The sequence below is a fragment of the Vanessa tameamea genome, chromosome 4, assembly GCF_037043105.1.
Source record: "Vanessa tameamea isolate UH-Manoa-2023 chromosome 4, ilVanTame1 primary haplotype, whole genome shotgun sequence".
Lineage (NCBI taxonomy): Eukaryota > Metazoa > Arthropoda > Insecta > Lepidoptera > Nymphalidae > Vanessa > Vanessa tameamea.
Window position 1 is genome coordinate 10,520,491 of NC_087312.1, and position 25,781 is coordinate 10,546,271.

General features: G+C 36.0%; 3 protein-coding genes across 3 annotated transcripts in view; 2 read left to right on the top strand and 1 right to left on the bottom strand.

Annotated features, from left to right (window-relative positions):
• The window catches only part of Piezo (piezo), a 45,905-nt gene extending 29,253 nt beyond the window's left edge, over positions 1–16,652 (top strand). Inside the window, exons 24-54 of the mRNA XM_064220187.1 lie at positions 13–198; positions 301–490; positions 646–797; positions 883–1,046; positions 1,985–2,026; positions 2,392–2,436; positions 3,183–3,298; positions 3,779–3,898; positions 4,728–4,845; positions 4,966–5,123; positions 5,204–5,283; positions 5,970–6,110; positions 6,738–6,882; positions 7,132–7,248; positions 7,358–7,524; positions 7,836–8,000; positions 8,925–9,062; positions 9,194–9,280; positions 9,695–9,842; positions 10,072–10,286; positions 10,468–10,626; positions 10,838–10,964; positions 11,293–11,439; positions 11,713–11,813; positions 11,924–12,105; positions 12,245–12,425; positions 12,668–12,765; positions 13,011–13,108; positions 13,688–13,791; positions 14,083–14,224; positions 15,002–16,652. Of these exons, the coding sequence (XP_064076257.1) occupies positions 13–198; positions 301–490; positions 646–797; positions 883–1,046; positions 1,985–2,026; positions 2,392–2,436; positions 3,183–3,298; positions 3,779–3,898; positions 4,728–4,845; positions 4,966–5,123; positions 5,204–5,283; positions 5,970–6,110; positions 6,738–6,882; positions 7,132–7,248; positions 7,358–7,524; positions 7,836–8,000; positions 8,925–9,062; positions 9,194–9,280; positions 9,695–9,842; positions 10,072–10,286; positions 10,468–10,626; positions 10,838–10,964; positions 11,293–11,439; positions 11,713–11,813; positions 11,924–12,105; positions 12,245–12,425; positions 12,668–12,765; positions 13,011–13,108; positions 13,688–13,791; positions 14,083–14,224; positions 15,002–15,148 (4,180 nt within the window). The 3' untranslated portion in view covers positions 15,149–16,652. The remainder of the gene's footprint in view (positions 1–12; positions 199–300; positions 491–645; positions 798–882; positions 1,047–1,984; positions 2,027–2,391; positions 2,437–3,182; positions 3,299–3,778; positions 3,899–4,727; positions 4,846–4,965; positions 5,124–5,203; positions 5,284–5,969; positions 6,111–6,737; positions 6,883–7,131; positions 7,249–7,357; positions 7,525–7,835; positions 8,001–8,924; positions 9,063–9,193; positions 9,281–9,694; positions 9,843–10,071; positions 10,287–10,467; positions 10,627–10,837; positions 10,965–11,292; positions 11,440–11,712; positions 11,814–11,923; positions 12,106–12,244; positions 12,426–12,667; positions 12,766–13,010; positions 13,109–13,687; positions 13,792–14,082; positions 14,225–15,001) is intronic.
• Polr2b (RNA polymerase II subunit B) lies at positions 16,651–20,446 on the bottom strand. Its single transcript, XM_026632479.2, has one exon. The coding sequence runs from the start codon at positions 20,265–20,267 to the stop codon at positions 16,737–16,739; it is 3,531 nt and encodes a 1,176-aa protein (XP_026488264.1). The 5' UTR covers positions 20,268–20,446; the 3' UTR covers positions 16,651–16,736.
• A 628-nt stretch (positions 20,447–21,074) lies between these two features.
• LOC113394307 (LIM domain-containing protein jub) lies at positions 21,075–25,466 on the top strand. Its single transcript, XM_026631566.2, has 6 exons — positions 21,075–22,716; positions 22,806–22,975; positions 23,070–23,132; positions 23,739–23,904; positions 24,111–24,251; positions 24,517–25,466. The coding sequence occupies exons 1-6, from the start codon at positions 21,225–21,227 to the stop codon at positions 24,624–24,626; spliced, it is 2,142 nt and encodes a 713-aa protein (XP_026487351.2). The 5' UTR covers positions 21,075–21,224; the 3' UTR covers positions 24,627–25,466.
• Positions 25,467–25,781: the final 315 nt, after the last annotated feature.

Here is a 25,781-nt window from a genome sequence, read left to right on the forward strand (position 1 = left end):
TTTGTTTCACAGATCATGGTTAGATGTCTTAAAAAGAATGGTATTTCTGGGCATGTTGTGGGTGACCCTCGCCATTATGTTCATGACGGGCACTAATCGTGTCAATCTGTTTTCGATGGGCTATCTCATCGGTTCTTTCATATTCCTGTGGCAAGGAACAGACTTCTATTTACGTCCAAAGGAAGCAATTTTGCAATGGTAAGTTTTGCAGTTTGTAAGGTTTCACAGTTAAAGGCATAGTATAACTTTTTGAAAGTTAACAGAAAGCGAAAGAAAAATAAAAATGGAAATTTGGTCCAGGTGGTCCTGGCTCCTCCGCTACAATGTATCCGTTGTGGTAGTGAAGGCGCTGCTACAAATCCCGGGTTGCATGTTCAGCTCAGTGCTGCAGGAACACGCGTGCTGGCTCGTGCAGCTGCTGGGCATCGGCTGCGTCGACAAGTTCGCCGGCGGGAACATCGCCAGGTTTCTTAAGATGCAGTATGACAAGGTAGGACAAAAAATATATCTTAAAATAATTAATTTAAGGGAAAAAACTACTACTACTAGAGCATTAAATGTTTCACTATTTTCTATTTCTATATTAAATATATATTTTTTTCTTAAGCCAACATAGAATGAATTATGAAGTTTTTTTTTTCATAGGATTCAATGTGTTCAGTTCCTCAAGAAGACATTGGTTTGGCGTGGGATGGAGTTTGTTTCGCTTTCCTGATATTGCAAAGAAGACTTTTCCACAGTTACTATTTCTACAGAGTTATCGATGAAAGCAAAGCTACCACTGTTCTCGCATCTAGGTAGTCAAATATTACCTCTTAATAAGCAATTAAACTCGTTATTAATATTCTATACGACTATTTCTAAAAATATACCAATTTTTAGAGGTGCGGATTTAATTGAGGAACTTCGTCAAAAACAAATGAACATTCAAGAGGAACAAGAAGTAAAGATATTGGAAAAGATTAAAGTTAAAATGGAAAGAATTAAAGCGAATCAGAAGAAGATACAGGGAGTTATGTCAAAGGAACCCGTACACCACGATGCAGGTATATTCGTAATATTTATATTATACAATCTGTAGGGATACTACGATGGTAACATAAATTAAAATATATTATTGATCAATTAAGGCTACGGTACGTACTTAGAAACATTATTATATTACAAGAAAGGGTGTTCTAATAGTCAAATATTTAGTATAAAACATAAATCAGTCTCTAAGCATCAGTTGCTTTCCGTGCTATCACAATAATAGAAGAGGAGGACGAAGAGGAAGATGCAACGCAACCCGGCGAGTCGGGACAAGTGCCGCTCGTGCGAGGCGACTCCGAGGAGTCCCGACGCGGCTACCACACGCCCGCCTCCCCTTCGCCCCCTCCCTCTCCGCGTGGCTTCCACACTCCTCTGAGCGAGGCATCCGTGCCCTCCTCCCCCGCACGGCCCTCCCTCCCCGCGCTACCGCAACCACCCTCCCCATCGTCCGCTCTGATGACGGTGTCGCTAGACGCGTACCTGGAGCCCCGGCGCATATCGTTCGAGTCCCCGCCGTCGTCGGAGCTGCTGCCGCGCGCGCAGACTCCCGAGGAGTCGTACCCGGTGTTCTCTCCGCCCCCCATCCGGCGCCGACACACGGTGGCCAGCCCGAGCCTGCTGCAGCGGACCTCCATCGTTTCGTACTCGAGCCGCGTCGAGCCCAACTCGCATCACACGTGTAACTACGCAATGGATTACGCGCACTCGATTATTTTTTTGTACTCTAGATTTCGAGATAATAACACGAAGCGTTACGATATAATATTATCCATTCATTTGATAATTTAGTATACGAAAAACGAGCTGTCTAACGGTGTTATTATTAAGAAACATTAGTTTTTTATGTCTATTTTACCTATTATTCACAGTTGTATATAATGTATAGCATTTTTAAGAAATCAATGTATGTGATATTACCTGTGTTTAAAAAAATGTTTTTATTTGTACGTAGGAAGTGGTACCGTTTCCGCGCCAGTCACACATAGGCATAAAGGTATAGTTCATAGATAAGAGGAATAAGGAGGGTGACGGTTGGCGATTATTAATTTATTAAAATCATATAATGTACCAATTTTATTTGTATCCGTATATTACGTACTTCCGCTTTGAAACAAACGTTCATTCTCCCGGTTTGTGCCATAACCAAATCCATGATTTACACGTCCCTGACTTGAACGACAAAACAAAGATAAACTAATATTTGTAAACGCGCTTTAGTGTTTAACTTTTGTCTCTGAACGAGTGAATAAATGCCTAACAATATGGAAACATATTTTTGTCTTCTTGAAATCTGATTGCCGAACATCAGTTGCTTAATTGTGGTGTGAGAATGGTGTTGAGTTATGCCTTTCTTTGTAGCACGCGTGAGACCTCCGTTTAAGCCGCCCGCCAGCCATCAGAAGGGTAATGTTGCGTGAAGAGTCCCGACTAACCTTTGTCATTCTAATACTAACAGCTGTTGCTTTTCGATAATGGTATTTAGGCTGTATTGCGACGGTGACTGTCTCTTAGGTTCTTTTGTCATGAAAATATTTTCGGTTTTGTAAAATATGTAAATAGTATACCGCTATGTTTGCAAAACGACGTGAAGTGCGCTTTTCCACGACTTGGTTTTCTGGCTCTGATTTGCATTTATCATGATTATCATCACTTAAATGTTTGCATGGGCTGCATGGGTTGCATGCATTTGCTTGGTATTTTTGTTTTATTAACTCACTATAAAAATATTTTTATGTTACATTTATATCTATTCATTGATATATATACTTTTTATAAGTTTTGTTTTATAAATCTTTGAGTATGTACTTCAAATTCAACAATTTAGATGTTTTGCATGCAAGATGTAAATATTGGATAAAGGTATTTGTAAAATTACCGACTTCAAACTGATTTATTAATAAATCTACAGTGCGTCATTTCTTTATTTTCGGTAATCGTAAATATAGTTAAAAGAAGAGTAAATAAAGCTGCTGCGATTAATAAAAACTTTTGTTTAAAGTCGGTATTTTTTTTACATTCAAAATTAAGTCTCAATTAATTTCTATCAAATACAGTAATTTATTTTCTTATAAATGTTGTACAGTGCATGCTAATTAGTATTGTACTTTTTTAATGTACACATTCATATTAAATACCTCATCTCTATACAGCGGTGCGTTCCGGAGACTACTACATGTTTGATGAGTTTGACGATACTGATGTACATTTGAAAGACGATGAGTCCAGTTCAGACGAAGAAGCACCGAAAACTATGGGTTTCGGGAAGGTAAGTTAATACGAATTCAAATTTGCTTTTGGTGCATTTTTATAAGGATTGTCGTGGGACATAGATAAAGGTTGCACGGGATTTTCATTGTGATGTAATAAAGTGATTGTAATGTACTCGGAGTATGGTATGGGATTGAGTCATTTTTTAGTTTTCTTTTGCACGAAGGAAAGTGTATCGTGAGGTTTCGTCATGCACGCAATGAGAACGATTAGTACCCCTAGTTGTAGCTATGTCGCGATTAACAAATTATTATTTAAAATTACATGAACATATGTTTCAAATCGTACCCCGGGCAGCTTATGGTGACTAACAAGCTTTGCACAAGGTGAACACGCACACCTCGTTTCTCGATAGAACTTGTCGTTTCAAAGGAAGATGCTTTTTTAAACATACACAATAAAGATGTAAAAGCGACACAATAAGACGAGAGATATCGAGAATCGCGGTGCACGTGTACGGAGAGGGTGTGTGTGGCAGCTGGTGTCGACGGCCATCAAGACGGACGTCCGCCGCGCCGTGTCGCTGCGCCGCGCGTCCGCGCCCGCCGTGCGCACGCGCGCCTCCTCGCTCACCTTCCCCTTCTCCTATCCGCGCCAGGTGACTATACGCACGGACAGCGACTGCCGGGCACCACTACCACTGTGGGTGTGGTGTTATTTTTAGCGTATCACATTGCGTAGAGATAAAATATTGAAAATATTAATAATAATTGAGATGAGTAATTTAATGTCGAACATATTATGGTTTAATGCTATTAAAAGTAATAACGGAACCGATAAAGTATGCAAAGGTAAAAACCTGAATGTTTGCAAAATACAACAATAGTTTGAGTTTAGGGATGAGACGTTCTCGAATCGTTTATTTTTTTTTTAGAATTCAAGGTAGTTTTAATGGATTTTTTAAAATATTATATTAATAACAGTGCAGTTCTGGTTTTCATCAAATCGAAGCTGATGTGTAACTTTTAAACAATTCTCGATATTCCTTGTAATTTTATCAATTAAATTTCAAAATTTCATCAATTAGCTGTTTTTTCACTATTGATATTAATTATTAGAGTATTAAATGTAGTTAGTGTTTTCTTAGCAAAATTTTTTTATACACTATTTTTATTGTTGTAATATATATTTTGTGTAGTATCTAATGGTAAATTTATGAATTATTAGGCATATAGATATTTAATTTCAGCATCAAAGCTCTGATTGGTGGGTAAAAGCATTGTTGTGCATGTTTTGGAGCTTTTGTATTTTGTGTTTTTGGCTTTATGCACTGTTTTTTTATTTATAAGCAATTATTATGAAGAATATATTATATAATATTTTTTATTTAATTTTGTTTCTTGTTTCAGTTATGTCTTTGTACGTATTATTATTTCTAATCATTTTGTGCGTTATAGAATACTAATATTTTGTTATTATCTTCTTAGGGTCGGACAACTACACCTCGGTCAGAGGCTGTACGGGAAGCCGACGTGGATGTAAAGGTATCAGAGCATGATCGGCCCGGACCATCATCAGAATTAGAGGATTTCGCACCGCAACCAGGTAATTTGTAGTTTTGTTTAATATATTTTTACTAACAGATAATTTAATGTATTACTGATATGCTTCTCTACTTTCTATAGTTCTCCTCTATTCGTTAACAATATAGTATATTCTTTCCAGAATCGGAGTCGTTCATTGATAAATTAAAGGGATTCTTAGACACCGCTACAGCCTTTATATCTAGTATACTTGTATCCTTGACGCGTCACCTGATGAAGTATTCGCGAGATTACAGATACGTGTCGCGTACATTATCTGTTGAAAAAAAGAGGCTCAAGGTCTGACATATAGTAAATCAATCAATACAACGTAATGGTCTTTTAAATAAAAGGTTTAATAATGTATTTATTATTTTCAGGAGAAGGAAGGTTTCGGTATCGGTCGACGAGAAGGTTCACAGATGATTTGGGAGCCGCTACCCGAAACGCTGTTGCATCAGTGAGTTTCATACTTTTATTAATGTTTATTTAAATAAGTGAAAACTTCTGTAAGGGTGGAAGTTAGAATGCTTTTAAGTACTCGTTTGGTCGGCTATATATTGTATATCGGCTGTATTTATATTGCGTAAAATCATTTACTAAACATAAAATGTTATGGTAGTATTATTTTCTAGAGTACAAGTATTTAATGTAGATTTTTAAGTATTTAAAGGGTAGTTGCAAATCCATCTTGTATTTAGGTAGCTGGTAGTGACTAGTGACCTTTTTTGCATGCTGCCTTTACTAATAGGGAAATGGAAAGATCAAACAACAATCTCCTTCAGCCTCCAGAGGATGTAGGGTAGGTACTAATCTATATCTGCACTGTCACGCACAAATATCATAAATAGTTTCTTTAGAAATTAGCCATAAGTAGAAAATCTTAGAAATTAGTTCAGAAATGTTACTAAAAGTTAAACTATAAGTTTGGTAGCGGATTGTGCTAAACAAACTAAATTTAGCTGAAGTTATAGTAGTTTACATATGCACTAACCACTAGAAGCTCCCACTAGCGACGCCACAATAAATAAATAGTTACAAAAACAAAAATAAACTGTTATCTATAAATTAACCACAAATATTAGATATTATTACAACACGATTCGGAATGGGGGTTCAAAATTGATATAATGGGGGTGTTTCCAGCCGTAAGTTAAGCGATTTAAGCGTCCCGGAGATCCGTATCTTGGCGGCCAGCGTGGAGGACGGGCTGGACGTCGCCTCGAGCGTGTCCTCCGACGACACCTCCGAACACGAGAGCGCCTTTAGCTTACAGACTACCGAAAGGTTCAGTGCCTCCCGACAGATCCTCGACTGAACTGTTCCTCGTTTCATATGATCCACGTTTATCTTGCTAGCACTATTTAATTTCATTGATTGAAATTTTGAAACGGTTATTAATAGCAGTAGAGGTTCTGAAGGAAAAAGTTTTGTCTGTCGCTTTTTATGGGCTTTGCTACATATATCAACTGTTTACATATGTCGATACTGCACGGCGTTTTTATTCTAATTAAAGGTAGAGTTTGGTAAGTACTATCAATTAACTGACTTGTTCATAAACTTTGTTTAGCAGATGTTTAGTTAAACACGGATTTCTCTTTCTTTTTCATCATTTATTTGAAATAAGAAAGAAGAGGACAGCAATGTTTAGCTAATAACCGTCTACACAACATTTATAAATTAGTCCGTGAATGTTTCGAAAACATATATTCCTTTGGATAACCTTTATACTTGTATTAATAAATCTAAACTCTAACTTGTGTCTGATTATCTATTTAATGTTGTAAAAATGTATACTTATTTTTCTCTTAAACACAATCTTCGTTTTTTATTCGATGTAATTTTCTTTTTCTCATTCTAAGCACGTCTACACTGCCAACGTTGCATGAAAATAACTTGAACTAAAAATTACAGTAAGGATGTGACGACGTTGGAAGAGCAAGACGACTCGATGTTTAAGCAAGAAAAGTCTCCGATAATACATCTCGTTTATGCATTGTGGTATGCGGTGTTGGCGCATACCGACATCGTCTGTTACATTATGGTGTTCATAAACCAGGTAAATATCCTAAATATACGCATATCTTTAGACCTGACCTGCAGAATACAGCGATTATATACATGTGTACATACATAAAAGCCTATGCCAAAATTAAGTAAGTCCTTGAGATGGATAAAATAAATTACTAGTTGTGGAATTAAGACAGACGTTACTACAGACAGATAGTTCGCTTGGGCGCACTAATTGAAAGTGGTTTTAAGGCGAACAATATATAATAATAACTTTATTATTAATACTTTTTTTTAGATCCAGTCGGCAACAATTCTTTCCATCCCATTACCTCTTATGGTGTTTTTATGGGGAACTTTGACCATACCGCGACCAACTAAAACCTTTTGGGTTACTCTCATTGCATACACTGAGGTGAGATATTTCATTGTAATCCTATAGATATTTTAATTATCCTGTTATTTATTTATTACATATAAATATCTAATCGTGCCAGCATTTCATTTATATGCTCTTATTTTAGGTCATAGTATTAATAAAAAGCATGTTCCAATTCGAAATCTTACCGTGGAACCAAAAAGCTATACCAGCGAACATGCCTTTCACTGCGCCGAGAATTATCGGAATAGAGAGGAAATTCAACTATGCATTATATGACCTACTTCTTCTACTCATTATATTTTTACATAGGTAATGTATTCTTAATTTACCCTAAACATTTATAAGTATGTACATGTATTCATTGGAGAACAAGTAACTAATGAGTTTCTTGCGGGTTCTTGTCGTTAGAATCTACATTCTGAACAGGTGGGGGTAGCGTTAAATATTAGCGTTGCTTTTATGAGTCTATTTGAATGAAGAATATTCTCATTTTGATTTTGACAAAAATGATATTTCGGTTATATTGCACTTCCTTATTTTTTTTGTTTTGTAAATTTCATAAAACGTGTTCTTAAACTTTGAAATTAAACCGTAAACCATCTTTAACTATTATATTTTAGATTTATGTTGAAATCGCTGGGCTTGTGGAAGGAATCAACGCCGGAGGTAGAATTAAAAGAGGATATGGAGTATCCCTTGAACCCTTCTGATACCCAATTGTTGGTCGAAGGTCGCGGTGAAGAAGTGGGTCGGAAGTATCTAGAAATGCACGAAAGGCCGACCCCGTGAGTGATAATACTTATTCTGCCTGCTGTATGTGTAAGTCGAACGGTGCATCTCGTGATTCATAGCTACGCTAATATTTCGAAGAGGGAACATTTAAATAATTAAAAAATATAGTATGCAACAAGGCAGGATCATTCGAGTGCAAACTCGCTACATAGAAAAAAATATTAGCACTCTCAGCATCATCATAATTCGTATCACGTAATCACATCTATTCCAAACGATCACGCGAGTCAAAATACTGAGGCCGGTCTCCTACTCGACGCCGTCGCTCCTCGGGAACGCTTCGCTGGTAATACTCCTGTGTGGACTCCTAAATATATAATATGCGGGCAGACAGTAGTGCGAGGCCGCCAGTGGCGTCCAGGCCGCGCGCCGGCCGCGCGCCCGCCGCGCTCGCGCCCGCCCCCGCGCCCGCACCTTCCGCACCTCCCGCACCCGCGCCCCCCATGACTCCCACGCGCTCCCTCTCCCGCAACACCGACACTCCCGCCGCCTCCGGACTACTCGCTCGGCTCGCCCGTTTCGTCCGCAACTATTCTCATTGGACCGCGCAGTAAACAGATAAAAATATTTTTGCATATATTTTAACTCGTGACAACAGCTGTAGCGTTGATAGCGATAATATTCTATACATAAAAAAGGGCGAACGTATTATTAAAAAACTAACGGGACAATTTATCTTTTGTACCGAGATTTGATGATGGTAGATTATAGAGTATGTAGGTAGATTAGACTTAGATGTGGTTTTTATTATTATTACCTATTTTTGTAAAAATGTACCTCTTTTAATAAACTCGAAAGTTTTAGTCGTTGACATATTTAGTTAGTTATTTAACATGAATTTTAATGTAGTATTTATTAAGTCGCCTAAAATAATGACTTAATTGACGTTAATTTAATAATATTTATAACAAATACAGGCCCGAAGAAACGGAGACGAATGATATATCTGAAACCCCGAAAAAAACGGTAGAACTAAGAGAACCTGAACAAACGGAAGATCACGACATAGAACAAGAACCTGGTCCCTCTAAAGTCATAGACGACGATCATTACAAGTAAATAGTATTTATAAAATATTTACGAGACTTGATGGAAAAATTATATCACTTATTCGAGATAGTTACGCTTCCTGAAGCAAGAACTTGAAATGAAAGTATTTATTATACATTTTATATTGTATTTCTAGAGTCAATGACGACCAAGAACCGATAATTGCTGTTGCGACGACGTTAGAAGATACATATAGCCACTATCCTCAAGTAATTGTGTTATCGTAAGTATGATATATTCGTATAGAACTCGAAGTCTTAAAGTTTTTATCTCATTAGTAGTATCATAGTCGTATCATAGTTTAGCATGTTTAACAAGAAAAATTGAGTTTACGAATATAAAGAATTCCGCTATAAGTGGATTATTGATACATTTGTGATCAAATTGACTTATTACCCGTAAACTGTCGGTCCTTGCTAGATCAGATAGTCTAATAAAATAAAAAAACAATTCAGTGTAGTGCGTTAAATATTGCATAAAAATATTGAATGTGATTTTGAAACAGTTGGTCATCGATTTTGAAAAAAAACTTAGGAATCGCATTTGTTTAGATTTTCCGATAAAAAGTATTAGTAAAAGTATAAGAGCGTACCGAGCATTACACTTGGCGCTAACCACCGGTGCGTCATCGGTGCAGCGTGAAGCGCTACCTGTCGCCCACGCGGCACTTCTTCCAGCGCATGCTGGCGCCGGGCGCGCGCGTCACGGCCGACATCTACGCCTACATGTTTCTCTGCGACTTCTTCAACTTCCTCGTCGTTATATTCGGCTTCGCTGCTTTCGGAGTGAGTACACGTGCTTCGATTTGTCCTTGGAAAATTTTAAAAGAATCTCCCGACGGTCGGTTATAAAAGCGATTCAATTGAAACCACAGTGACTTATGTACAAAATTACTGTAACGAAAATAAACGTTTTTGCACGTCGTTGCCTTTCGAGTGATTAATTTAATTCCCATATGATACTGACATATTAAGTAATTCATGTAAAAATATGACATGATCATAATATCCTCAGACTCATCAAGGGGACGGCGGGGTGCAGGCTTATCTGGAAGAGAACAAAGTACCGATCCCATTTTTGGTGATGTTAATTCTTCAATTCGGTCTGATCGTGATAGACCGCGCGCTCTACCTCCGCAAGTTCATGCTGGGCAAGATATTATTCCAATACGCACTCATCATCGGCGTGCACATTTGGATGTTCTTCGTCTTACCCTTCATCACTGAGAGGTTAGTTAATGTACGACGACGTGTAATTAAATCTTTATCTTGAGGTCTTTTCTTCTGAGTGACTAATTGTTTGATTTAATTATTACGGTCATTAAATTACATAATGTACTCTTTAAATTATTCAATAAATATATACAATTTCTTTAAAAAATATATTTTAATGTTGTTTTATAAATTCCAGAACATTCAACGCTCTGTTGCCGCCGCCCATGTGGTACATGGTGAAGTGTGTGTATCTGCTGCTGTCCGCGTATCAGATCCGCTGCGGGTATCCGCGCCGCATCATCGGCAACTTCCTCTGCAAGTCCTACCACTTCCTCAACATGGTTTGCTTTAGAGGGTGAGTTGTCTTCTGACTTTCTTTAGACTGTAGATTTATTAACAATTTTAATTTTTACTGACAACTGATCCTTTTGACTCTCGCAAGTCTGTACGTGCAAAGGAAAATGTTTATAACAGTTTGTACTATCGACATCATATTTTCTGATTTGTTAATAATATGAAAGATGCAATTTATTACGTTATCAAATAAAAGATTTATTTAATCACAGATTTATGGCTGTGCCTTTCTTGTTCGAGTTACGCACACTGATGGACTGGATCTGGACGGACACATCTATGACGCTCATGGACTGGCTCAAAATGGAAGATATATTCGCCAGTGTTTTCTTACTGAAGGTGGGAGATTTAGATATTGTTAATGACTTTGTTTTTTTGTTTTATTGTTAATTATAAAACTGACTTGTTGATATAGCGGCTACTTTAGGTAACACATCATCTGATTAACAGTTGAGTTTCATGGTTTAGATCTCCAGTCGGGTAATTAAAAAGTTATTGCGATTTTTGGTTAGTATTCGCCCTAGTGTGAAGAATTGAGCTGTATTATACTATCACGTCTCTGGTTGTGGATGTGACGTCACGTAGCGGGGTCTTCCGCCCCGCCGCGTGACGTCGCCTGGCGTGAGGCCGCAGCGGGCCCGGTGCGAATGTAAGTGTCGGCGCGCAGTGCTCGCGCTACGTGGAGGACGAGTTCCCGCAGCCGCGCGGCGCCAAGAAGTCGGCGACGTCCAAGTACCTGCTGGGCGGCGGAGTGCTCGCCTTCGTCATCGCCATCATCTGGTTCCCGCTCGTCTTCTTCGCCTTCGGAAACTCCGTAAGAACGACTTTCCATATACTCAAAATTATTTACTTTTACACCAAACTATATCGTTGCAAAATATTTCGTGTGAGACAATTATTACATTACTTATTCGCTTCAAACGTGCCCTTAGTGTCCATTAGTTTGATAAATATGAACACATAAACGTTTGGACATTGTTATGTGGTACTGAAATATTGAGAGCATAGGGGAGGTTGAATTACTTAGTTATTTCTTAGCTTTTGATTTCACAATCATTTCTGTAATGTTTTTTTTATGATTTTAAAGGTCGGGCAACCGAATCCACCGACAGACGTCACGGTGAAAATTCGAATCGGACCATTTCTGCCGGTCTACCAGATGTCGGCACAATCGCATAATATAGACGTGTAAGTTTACGTTTGCGTGGTATTATATTTCAAGACGTTTAACATTACTTAAATACTTCCCGTATTGATAAGATAAAGCTGTCGTGTAAGGACTCGTAATGCTTCCGCAGCTTCACGGAGCAGGACTACACGCAGCTGAGCAACCAGTACGCGCGCGACCGCACGGCGCAGACGTTCCTGTCCAACTACATGTACAACGACGTGGCCGTCGTCACCATCAACCCCAACTCCACCATGACGTGGCAGATCTCACCGCCCGAGCTCGCCCGCCTCGAGAGGGAGGCCGTCTCCAGTAACGTGTCTTTGTCCATACTTAAAACCTATGTAGTGTGCTTTGAAAAGTTATATTATACTATCAAGATTTTGCTTTAATAATACAATACTTTATTTGTCCTTTGGGAAAAAGTAACGTACGAATTTGACGATTATAGATGCGTCGCTTGCGGTGAAATTCACTTACGTCATCACACATCCGAGCAACAACGCGCAGAACCCGCCCACCATAGACAACAATCGCGAGGTGCCGCTGGACGCCTACATTGACGGGAAGCCCAACCCCGAGAGGGAGACGTTGCTGAAGCTGCTGGCGGACACCGCAAAGCCCGACACTTGGTAAAATCGTAATCAATCCCTAAAATACAACTAAATAAATGTGCTGTCAGTTAAATTACAAAGACTCATATCTTGTTAGTGTCATATGGCGCGATGAATCTATCGCGCGCTTGTCTCTTGATATACCCTTTTTAACATTATATTTTCAATAGACCATTTTTTATCAATGTCACCAGGGCGTATGCGATCACAAGATATTAACGGAATGTTATGTTTTAATTATATCCTAATTTATTTTAAAGGCTAAATGTGAAGATGCTCTTCCCGAAATTCCTAAAAGTCTTCAATAAAGGCACTACGAAGCCTGCCTACCAGTTGATGCCCCCGATATCGGGGACGGGTGAGTAATTAAATCGACTAACCAAATTCTTTAAATGTATAGCTAATCCTTTAAACTAATATTATATACTCGATACGGAATTATATCTTCTAAAACATAATCGAATAAGAAAAAGGTGGTCATTGAATTACCGATAACGATTACTTTTTTAAATAGTAATCGTAATTCGTGCGTGTGTAAACATACGGTTGTCGGCGTATGACCGCCCCGCTGGTATTAGTCTCATGTAACACGACATCGCGCAGAGCACGACGACGCGCGGTTCTACCGCGACGTGCAGCTGCGCCTCGAGCGCGAGGGGGACAGCGTGTACTGGCGCGTGCGGGAGGCCTGCCAGCAGTCCGTGAGTAGCTCTCGTGGCCGTCGATACGTATGTCCTCCGCACTAGACATTTATGTGCGATAAGCGATTGAATATTAGACTAATATTACTGTTACACTTCATTGAACGAAAAAAGTAAGCGCCATAAAATTCCCTCCGCTTACGACGTTTTGGTCGCGAGAAAACTATTCACTATAAGCGATCTTAGCGCTGTATGTTTTGATAATTTGCATAGAAGTTATAATATGATTTATCGCTGCAGCGAACTTTAATTCTAACTTTTACTACTTACTTATAGAATTTAAACAAATTGTTTACATGAACTTATGTATGTGGCAGATGATGGTAGCCCGACGGCAACTCATAGACATTGACTTTGTATGAAATATTTTATATTCATAATCGTCATCAATCTAAGCTAGGAGCTAAGATCAAATGTCCCTTCTACATATAGGTACACCGTCTCTCTTTTAAACCAGAACAATATTAAGTCTTAACTGTGTGGCGGTAAAATATGCACGGTGCTACATATACATCAGGGCTGGCAACACCCTACCATAAACTAAATCCAACCTTAATTATTATTAAAATGCATCGGCAGGACTACCTCGCAGCGATTCCGATGAACAACTGTGATATGCTCGTCATGTACACTTTCAATGACAAACTCTTCCCGGAGACTCTCAATTTTATATCAGGAGGAGGGTAAGTACGATTCCTTCCAATGTTGTCATTTTTATCATGGAATACTAAGTTATTAATTATTGTATAGAAAAAAATATATCAAAGTAATAAGTCGTACAACAGGTTTAGCGTGGTCATCGTCAGCTTATCTATAACACATACTTGATGATTTTACCAAAGATCAAATGACTAATGTAAGGATAAAATAAATACAACTCACCTAATACTTTGAATTGTATTGAAATGAAAGTTTAAATGGAAATTCAATATGTTGCACCTTGGTCGGCGTTGTTTCTAATTGGTTCCCTGCAGAATAATCGGGCTGTACACGACGTTCGTGTTCCTGGCGTCGCGCGTGCTGCGCGGCTTCTTCTCGGGCATCTACACCAAGATCATGTTCGACGACCTGCCCAACGTGGACCGCGTGCTGCAGCTGTGTCTCGACATCTATCTGGTACGACTGCGGCCGACCTCACTAGTTTTAAATCCATTGCATTCAATCGTTATGTATAGTCAAGTAAAAAGAAACGAAATCTTAGAAATAGTAACTATTTTCTTCAACGATTCGCATGGGTTCTAGAGCATTCTAGAGTTACCTACAAAGTTATAAATTTTAGTCCACTCGAGCGAATCCCATTTTCCGTTTAACTCGCCCTGGGCTATTGAAATTACTTTAATACACCAGATTATTTTTTTCATAGATCGTCAGTAAAAAATAGACATTTCTACTACAACTAGTCAAACAGCAATGTTTGTATATGTTTTCAGGCAACCGTTTAGTTTAGACAAACAAAATGTTTTCAGTTTTTGTACATGTTTGGTATGGTAACAAAATAGGCGAATTTTAGTATATTCCCCCATCCATTTATTGTTTTATAGTAAAAGTATTTTGACGGGCAAATGGGCCACCTAATGGTAAGTGGTTACCACCGCCCATAGATATTAGCGCTGTATAAAATATTAAACATTCGTCAATCAAGATCGTCAATGCGCCACCAACCTTGGGAGCTATGAAGTTATGTCTTGTGCCTACAGATGCACAAGACTCACTCATCCTTTAAACCGGAACACAACAATACTAAATATTGCTGTTTGACGGCAGAATATCTGATGAGTGTCTGGTTGATTGGCTTATACAGAGCCCTACAACAAAGGGACCAATGAGCAATACGGTTTTGAAATTCCTGGTATTTCAGTAATTGCTTAAAAGTAAATATAAAATCTGTTTCAGGTTCGCGAGGCTTTAGAGCTGTCCCTAGAAGAAGACTTATTCGCGAAATTAGTATTCTTGTATCGATCGCCAGAGACCATGATAAAATGGAGTCGACCGAAGGAAGAAGAAAGTCAAGAACAAAGAGCACTACCAGCTCCGAACTGATCTGCGTTGAGGTTTTAATTGGTTCGAAGATACGTATTACCGATATGTCGAGATTAATAATTTAATCAATTAAAAGAAAGGAAATGAAGTAGAAATAATTATTGAAATGGAGGATTTTTCCTATAACTTATTTCCTATATCTTATAGTTGACAACGAAAAATATCTGTTAAATAGGTTTAATATTTTCTTATATATTATTCATCTTTATACAAACATAGTAGCTGTACATTTTATTTAAAAATAATCAAATTAATTTATATAGAGATAATTTTATATTTATATATATTGTTGTAAAAACTGGATAACTTGTTCGTCCGTATAATGTCAGCTTCAAATCTTAAATAAAAGCGTTGACACACATTAATCATTTCAAAAGGAATAATGCGATAGATAAAAATATATCTTTGTAGGTATTTGTTTAGTTCTTTAAAAAGGAAAACAATAAGAAAATCCAAGAAATCGATATAAATTTGGTAACCATTTGAGAGACCATGTAAATGAATAAATATAGTTTAGGATATAAAATACGTAAGCTGTACAGTAAGAAGGTAATTAGGAACCTTAAGAATAATGCCTGTGCTTAAATATTTGAATTTTACATATTTAACTCGAGAAACGGATAAATAACTCGGTCACGTATATGTTATCCATACCTACTAATTTATGAGTATGTTAACATGTATGTGTAATCGCAAAAAATTTAAACCGTTCTAATATTTTTCACAATAATACGTACTAGTTTATGTGCTTCAGAACATAAATGTACAAGCCACATATAATTCGTAATAGCTTTGTATAGATAATATTTGGTATATATTTAGAAACCTCTTTAGAGAAATGGTGCCTATGGATTTATGGAACAGCAACAATGTAGGGATCCATCCATTGATTGTCGAGAATTCTTCAAGATACAAATATTTACAAATATTTCTAGCACAACTATTTGTATTTTGTACCTGCACATAGTAATTTATTAGTACTTAATAAAAAAATCTTGTAGTATCTACGCTCTCTAAATGTAAAACGGTTTATAATATATCAATTTAATTGAGTATCTTCCTAGTCCTATATTACAATTTTATTTTTGCATATTTAAAGCTGTAGTCTGACTAGACATTTTTATTTCCGAATAAAAGTTCGATTAAAAGATCGTGTTTTGTCATTTAACTGCCTGATTAAAGTAATTTTTATTGTTATATTTTCTTTTATCACTTATTTTATCTGACTGCACATTGTATTATATACGATGTTAGTCGAATTATATGTTATAACATCCTTCGTTATATATAAACATTTTATTAATGTTAAATTTATGATATAAATATATATTGGTTTATAATTATGAATATAACTTTTACCTCAATCGTGTTGAACGCATTTTTGATATTATAATTTATTAAATTATTAAGTACAAATATTATGTGTACATTTTGTAACATTGTTATATTTAAGCTGCATTTAATGTTGTTGTTTGTGATACAAAATAAAACTCTTTTAAATATTCATTTGAATTTAATTATTTTGAAAAATATATCCTATGCTAATATGAAAAAAAAAACATGAATATTTTTAATAATATCGTTATTCTTAACTAACAACCATAAGTCTAGGTGCAATATTCATAGACATTAGTTCTTGGAATAACAATTTAGCAGCATATGGTAATCGAACCTGGGATATCTGGGTTTTGTTTTTACATCCTTTACATTCAAAGGTATTGTTTCGTAAATTTGCTATTGCTATAAGACCGCAGAAATTGCAAACGTGTATGCGATATGGGTCGGATACTTCAAAAAGACGCTCCCTCAAGAATTGCGCAGCACCATGCGCAATCTGACAGTCGCGTTCCATTTCTCCAAAACGCAACCCTCCATCACGAGCTCTTCCTTCCATAGGTTGTCTTACTAAAATTTGTACTGGTCCTCTTGCTCTCGAATGAATTTTATCGTCAACCATATGTTTGAGACGTTGATAATAAGTAGGCCCCAAGAATACTTGAGCATTAATTTTTCGACCAGTGTGACCGTTATACATAACTTCATTTCCACGTAAATGATATCCATATTCCTGCAGTAAGGATGAAATTTTTTGTACATTTACGGCGTCGTTAAATGGTGTAGCATCGCCAATTTCTCCTTTGTTTGACGATACTTTCCCTTGAATACATTCAATCAAGTGACCAATTGTCATACGGGATGGAATAGCGTGAGGATTAATTATGATATCGGGAGTAAGACCCTCACAAGTGAATGGCATATCTTCTTGTCTATACTGAATTCCACAAGTTCCCTTTTGCCCGTGACGGGACGCGAATTTGTCGCCTATTTGCGGTATACGTACTGATCGTACACGAATTTTACAAAACTTATAACCTTCGCTGTTTAATGTTAGCATAACTTGATCAACAATACCAGTTTCACTATTACGCAAAAATGTCGAAGCATCTCGTTTGCTGTAGCGTTTAGTTGTACCCTCCAGTTCATCGTCATTCTCTGGCAGTGTTATTGTTTTGCCAATAACAACATCATCTCCAGATACTCTTATGCCAGGGGCAATAATACCATCATCATCTAATTTGTCATAAAGAGCATTTCTCATGCCCTGACAAGTTTGTCTGGTTGGTTTTTCAAATTGTTCTTCTTGATCGCCAATTCTTTTAGATTCTGAATCTTTGTAGGAACGATAGAACACAGATCTGAAGAAGCCTCTTTCTACAGCTGAAGCGTTTAAGATAACACTGTCCTCTTGATTATAACCAGTGTAACATAAAATAGCAACTATTGAGTTGATTCCAGCGGGTAATTCTCTAAAACGCAGATATTCCATTGATCTTGTTGTAACTAAAGGTTTGTGTGGGTAATAAAGTACATGAGCAAGTGTGTCCATTCTGACATGGAAGTTTGTAATGTATACTCCCATAGCTTGCTTACCCATAGCACTTTGATAGGTATTTCTAGGACTTTGATTATGATCGGGAAATGGAATAATAGAGGCACAAACACCTAGAATCATAGCTGGATGAATTTCACAGTGAGTATATGTTGTACAATATGCATACTCCTTGACTTGTGCCAGGTCATCAGGGCTCATAGCGATCATCACAGTTTCTTCTTCCAAAGTATCAATATACTCTACAACACCACTTGCAACTAAATTTTGCCATCCATAATTATTGTAATCTCTTTCCTTGAGTTGATCAATATGTTTCTTCTTGAGTAGCAATGCTCCATTTTCCACAATCAAAAGTGGTCGACAAATTCTACCAGCATCTGTGTAAATTCTTATTTCTCTGTCTCGTATATCCCGAATCATACTGACTTCTGAGACTATAATGTCCATTTGACGTCTTAGCTTACGTAGTGTTGCCATGAGTTGTTCAGGATCTCTGTGAATTCCTACCCAACAACCATTTACAAATATTTTTGTTGCATCTGCTATGGCTGATGGTGCTATTTCTTCTAAATTCTCCATAGACCACTCTTCCAAGAACTCTAATATTGGGGATGGCTGACTTCCAACTGAAATGTAGGCCATCAAAGCCAGATTTTTCACCAAACCTACAGCAGCTCCTTCAGGTGTTTCTGCAGGACAAATCATGCCCCATAAAGTATTATGTAATTGACGAGGCTTTGCTAATTTACCATCACGGCCTATAGGTGAATTTACACGGCGTAAATGTGATAAGGTTGAAGCAAATGTTAATCTGTTTAACACTTGAGACACCCCAGCTCTTGCTTGATGAGCCTTCTTTTGATCACCCCAATTACCCGTGGCCAAGGAATATCTTAGGCCATCGGTTATTATTTTTGTTTTAATAGCTAATTCCAAATTGAAATCTTTCCCTTTGTCAATAAATTTCTGTGCATACATTCTTACTTCCTTCAATAAATTTTTAAACAGTCCTCTGAACAGAAAAGCTAATAGCGGTCCAGCCAAGTCAAGTCTTTTATTTCCATAATGATCTCTGTCATCAAGTTCACGACGACCTAAGGCAGCTAACAGTAGTCTGTGGACCATATACCCTAAGAAATAAGCTTTTTTAGTTTCACAGAAATCTGAAACTCCAACATGCGGTAACATTTCTTTTTGCAAAATTTCTCTTGCATATTTAATACGCCTTTCTTTAGTGACTCCCGGTCGAGCACCTCTAGCACCAATAAAGCTCAAGGCAACATTTTGTTCTTGTATAACAAAAGCCTCATCTAATGAAGGCTTTACCATTTCCATCATTTCTGGATCATCAAAATCATAAATTATATGTTCCAAAATATCTCTATCAGCAACAAAACCGAGAGCTCTAAACACAATCATAATTGGTATTTCTTGTTTAATGTATGGTACAATTGCAACAATTCTTTGTCCAATAGCTGACTTTTTAATACTTTGTCCCCCTCTTGCCATCATATTGACCCACAGAGTCGACGTTGGTCGAGAACTATGTTCAAGACATGAACGAATCTCAGTTTTATATGCATATTTGCCACCTTGCATACTAAACACATATACAGTATTGGTGGCCATTTTCTCTTGAGCAATTAAAACTTTCTCAGATCCGTTGATTATGAAATAACCACCAGGGTCTAATGGACATTCGTTTAATTCGGTTAAATCACGATCCGTCAAATTGCTTAACAAACAGTATGTTGACCTTAGCATGATAGGAATTTTGCCAATAAATGTTTTTTGATGTTGAGTTTCAATTGGATCTTCATTTTCTTTAACAATCGTTTTTGTAATATCGACATATAAAGGAGCAGAGTAAGTTAAATTTCGTAACCGCGCTTCATTAGGCATCATAGGAGACGGGGCACCATCTTTTTCCCAATGAGTTGGCTTAGAAAGATAAATTTGGTCAAACTTTAAATGATATTTTGGAGGAGTTTCAATTTCACCAGAAGAATGTTGAGCTTCAGCTTGAAGTTCTATTGGAGGTGAATCTTCAACTATGCGCTGAACGGACATTTGAATAAACTCGTCAAAACTATCTAGCTGCTGCCTAACCAAGCCTTTTTCATCAAAATAAGCGTTGATTACTATCCAACAGGCTTCTTGCCAGAGCTCAGAAGAGATTTCTTCGACTTCTTCCTCTTCATACTGATCATCCTCCGTGTCATACATGTTGGAAATTATATATAAATTACTGTTCCACTTTTCGTATGGATTTATAGAGTAAACGATGTTTATATCATTTATTTTTTATACATAATTTCATCGACCTTACGTATGGTATACTTTATTTGTGAATTAATTATTTTGCGTTGTTATGAGTAGTAATTTACTAATAAATAATACGCGTTGCAGAGCGCCCAACAACGCTTCACAATTAAAATGGCGTTTCTCTTTGTCACTATAACAGACTAAAATATTAACGCTGTCACAGATTATATATATAAATAATTATATTACAGAAAAAACTGATAACTAGGGCATAGGCTTAAAAAACCGATAAATGCAAAAGAATTTGGAAAGTATAAAATATAACATTGATTTATTAAAAATAAATTAAATTTCACATCCTGTTTTACCTTAAAATTTATATTTACAATTTAAATATGTACCTTTGTATTAAAAAGTTCATAACAATGAAGATTTTTTTTCTTATAATTCAAAAATAAAAAGAAAACTTAGACTTACAATTATAAAAAGGCAGTTATTAATTTAGTTTAAAAATATATAATAGGTAAGTTACTAATAATATTGTTGTATGAAATGATGTAACATATTTTTGGAAATTATATTTATAGCTTAAGTTTTTTTACATTTACATATATACATCGTGCATATATAATTTCTAATATTGATCAATATTTTAACCGCATGTTTAAATTACACTAACTAATATTTAATTATATCAATCTTTTTCATATTATTTTAAACGGTGTCTTTTTTATTCACGGTAGTTCTCATCCTCGTCTTTAATTTTGGCAAAACAAGATTTGTACATCACTAATTTTGTTTTTTGGCTTTTTTCATGATGTTTTGTTGAAGATTACATTTTATCACAATTATGAATCATTTATGTTTTTTGTGTAATTTTCAATTTGGACAATAGTATTAACATATTTTTTTTAAATTATGGATTCTTCGAGAAGAAGTAACTCTGACGGTCAACGATGTATCCTGGGTTTGCAAGATTTGAAAATATCCAACAAAGACGAAAATGATACTGAGCAAGCGCACTCTGCCTCGACGTCTAACACCAGTGCCCAAGTAAAGGCTAGACCCGTTGGCGCGATAGAGAGTTTTACATTAGATAATGCTCCTATTAATCGTCAAGATTACAGTTTTTACGAACGTTCAAATGTAATAGCAGCATCGAAATTCGCTACCCCTAAGCGTGTAGAGACCATCGCATCAATCAATAAACGTGATATAAACACTACAGCACTCCCAGCTAGCCCTACGCGATCTATAGATTCCATTTCACAAAGATCACTTAGTTATCAAACGGAAGATTTATATGAAATACCAGGGAATAATAATGTTCAATATCCTCCCCCTGTGTACGAAAATATAGACTATTATGGAGAGCAACAGCTGACTCAGCCCCCTTATTACCACCAACTTTATCAAAATCCTCCATTAGCGTCTGAAGGGTATTATAACACTCGGTACAGTAAAGCTCAACCTCAGGTGCCTGTTAATAGTAAACCTAAATCAAGTCCATTGGTGTATGAAAACATGCTGTGTCCAGAAAATGAAAAGAAAAATGAATATAAAGTCCAGCCTAATCTGGATCAGCAGTTTATTCAACAAGGCTCAGTTCCAGGACCACAGGTGGCTAACAGTACTTTGAACAGAAACAGTTCACTTAAATTGATAAATGATAAAAGTAAACCAGATCGAGTGCCGCCTCCACCACCATATAATCCATCAGCTGATAACTCTAGTAGTGATTATACAGTTATGAAATCAGCTCCTCCTAAGTATACAGATGTCAGTTCTCTTTTGAAAAATAAAAATTCTGTGAGTTTTGATGACAAAGTGGTTACAATTCCTTCAACAGCAATTTATGCTTCAATTGCACCAAGTGCGCAAAGACCAAAAGCAAATATTGCCACTGAAGTTCAGGGGCCTGTGTCTGCCCCCAAGTATTTTCATCCTAAACCACCAGTAGGGAATGGATTAGCAAAAGTGAAACCAGCATCTATTAATGGAAACTATGGCGCAAGCCCAAAACCTATTCCTACCCGGATGCAAATAGTTGAAGACACTAATGGCTCTGACTATGTTTGTATGACAGGTGGGTCTCCTGCTGCAGCCGTTGCTGCAGCAAATAAAGACAATGTATCATTAGCATCAGAAACGATTAGTTCACGCAATATGGTTTCTGGACTGACATTATGTTCACCAGCTCAGTCTCCTGCCCCTAGTCCTACTCCCAGTTCGGTCTCTCAAGTATCAGGGGGTTCTAGAGGTTCTGGTGGGCGTGGTAAAAGCTTGCTTCCATACAGTATTACTCCACCTAGGCCACCTGGTCCAAGTGAAGCGCAACGTAAAATAGAAGAGCTCACTCGGCAACTTGAAGAAGAAATGGAAAGGCAGGATGAAGAAGGAGAATATTTTGGTATAAGAAACTTTAGTATTTGTTTATACACAAATAATCTTTACTATATGTTTAATAATTATGATTTTCTTAACAATTTTCAATTTAAGGTATATGTCATACATGTGGAGCTGGTGTGACAGGTGCTGGGCAGGCATGTCAAGCTATGGGGAATCTTTACCATACTAACTGTTTTATCTGTTGTTCCTGTGGAAGAGCATTACGTGGCAAGGCATTTTACAATGTCCATGGCAAGGTGTACTGTGAAGAAGATTATTTGGTTAGTTGGCTTTGCTTTGTGACACATTACACTATACATTTATATAATTAGTAAGAACTTTCAGTAAAAATTGTATTGTAAATTGTGATTGCAGTATTCGGGATTTCAACAAACTGCTGAAAAATGTGCAATATGTGGTCATCTTATAATGGAGATGGTAAGTTGATACATTAAAATGTGAGTTCACTAACCTCAGATATCATGCAGAATGTGTCAAGACATATCATATTTAACAATGACTTTGTATGTGAGTGTAGTCTACTAATTATTCAATATCTGCATACAATAGATTGTATGCAGATATTGAATAAGTTGGTGGTTCATTTATAATCCTCAAAATGAAATGAAATTAGTTTCTTTTATAAAATTTGTAGTGTGACATTAGTGTTGACCGCTGCCTATAGGACAACATGGCCAATGGGTCACCAACCTTGAGAAATAAGTTGTTATATCCCTTGTATTTATAATTACACTGCCCCACCCTTCATTGGAACACAAAAATATTGAGTGATTCGCTGTAGAATATATGATGAGTGGTTGGTAACTACCCAGATGGGATTGCAAAAAGCCCTACCAGCATGTAAATAAATGTACCAAGCACTAATATTACAGATTACAGTAATACTAAAGGACAGTGCAGAATTGTACTTATCTCATATTAAATTTAATCATTTGATTAATTAATTTCAGCAATATATTATCATATTAAATCTTTGTGACTTTATTTAGAATTTCCTTATTCATTTATATTTGTTGTTTACAGATATTACAAGCTATGGGTAAATCATACCATCCAGGATGTTTTCGGTGCTGCATTTGTAATGAGTGTCTTGATGGGGTTCCCTTCACAGTTGACGTTGATAATAAAATCTATTGTGTTAATGACTATCATCGTATGTTTGCACCAAAATGTGCCAGCTGTGGTAAAGGTTAGTATGTTACCAATAAATATAATAAATAATAATATTTGGTAGATTGTTACTTTTTATTCAATTAACATAACTGTTGTTAATGGTATCATTGTATGTATATACTAGTACTACTAGTTTTTAAATTTTAGTACATTATTATAAATTCCAATAATAATAAATTATAATAATAATGATTATTCTAATTCACCCATATAAAACTGCAGGTATAACACCAGTGGAAGGAACTGATGAAACAGTTCGGGTTGTCTCAATGGATCGTGACTTCCATGTAGATTGTTATATGTGCTGCTTTTGTGGAATGCAACTAACTGATGAACCTGATAAACGCTGCTATCCCCTAGCTGGTAATTATGAAAATTTAATTAATACTTATATTTAAATGTAATATCAAGCTAATTTATTTAAAAAACAGCACCAATATATGTTTCGTATTTATGATGTCCTTTGTATTGTTTAATTAATTCCAAGATATGCAAAATTTGAGCAAGAGTATGAATAGTTTTTTATTCTTTACTTCTTAGACAAGATTTAAAAGCATCACTAGTTGTACATACTATTAATAGTATTTAAAAAAGTGCTCTTAACTTTAATTAATTTAATTACTTTTAGGAAAACTAATGTGTCGTGTATGCCACCTGTCTGCCATTGGAGCCTCCACGGGCCCTGGCATGCCACCAGCACCACACCTTTCTCCAGCCTCTTATCAGTATATGGGGTAAACATCACATAAAAAGATTTTGGAAATTGTTATTAAAAAATGGACTGTGTGTAAATGTTATTAGTATTACCTTTCTGTTCATTTGGTGATATTGAAATATAGTTACATGGCATACTGAGACTCCTATGATAAGTTGACAATGCAGTTAAATAAGTAGTTGGTAAGCTGAAGCCATTGTAGTATCTTTTAAAGACTTAACATTGATAAAAACTTGTTGTGAGGTGGTTAAGTTACTGTGAGATAAAAACAGCAGGAAAGAGTATCAAATGTTTCATATTATTTCATGTGTTCTATAAATATAATAATAGCTGTCAACATTTTAAATTTCTTGATTGGTAGCATATATTTTATTATTATTGTCAAACTTTACGAAATTGAAATGCTCAACAATTTATGACTAAACTCATAATAGAACAAAATATGACTAAGATATTTCTGAGTGAAGTGGTGAAATATATAGCTTTAAAATAGGTTTCTATATGACAGCTTGATAATAGATTAAGAGGAAACGGGATTAATGTTGTTGTAGGGTGAATAGAATGATTGTGAAAAATGAAAGTTAGTAGTTTGTAATAAATTAATTAGAATAAAAATAATTGCATGTCGATTTATAGGTACAAATGATATAATCATAGAGAGCCAGAAATGATAAATGTTTTTGTGATAAAAATAGTGCATACTGAAATTTTGATTTTAGAAAAATAATAAATTATTAATACCACTAGAATGGGCTCAAAACAGTAGCATTTTGCATAATACGAAATGTGTATTCAAGAAACACATTTATTTTTTCATTTTGTTTAATATGTGGTAAAATGAAAAGTAAAACAATTTCTATGGATTTATTTCTTTTTTTCTTTGTTGCATTTACTAATTATATTAGATGACAGCACATCTGGCTTTATTAATAATTAATATCTATATATCTTCTTTCAATATTTATAGTTTTAATCATAAAAATAGAAGAAGTAATAGCACCATTATAAACATTCCAGTAATGTGCTGTCTTGTTCTGTAGGTACTTAATTATAAAAACTTAGTTTATTTATCTGTACATTTTGATAATTGAAATGTTTTCAATATAATTCCTTTCATTAAAGATAATTTTGTTAAATAATACTTTTGTATTTATATATTTTATAACAATAAATAATTG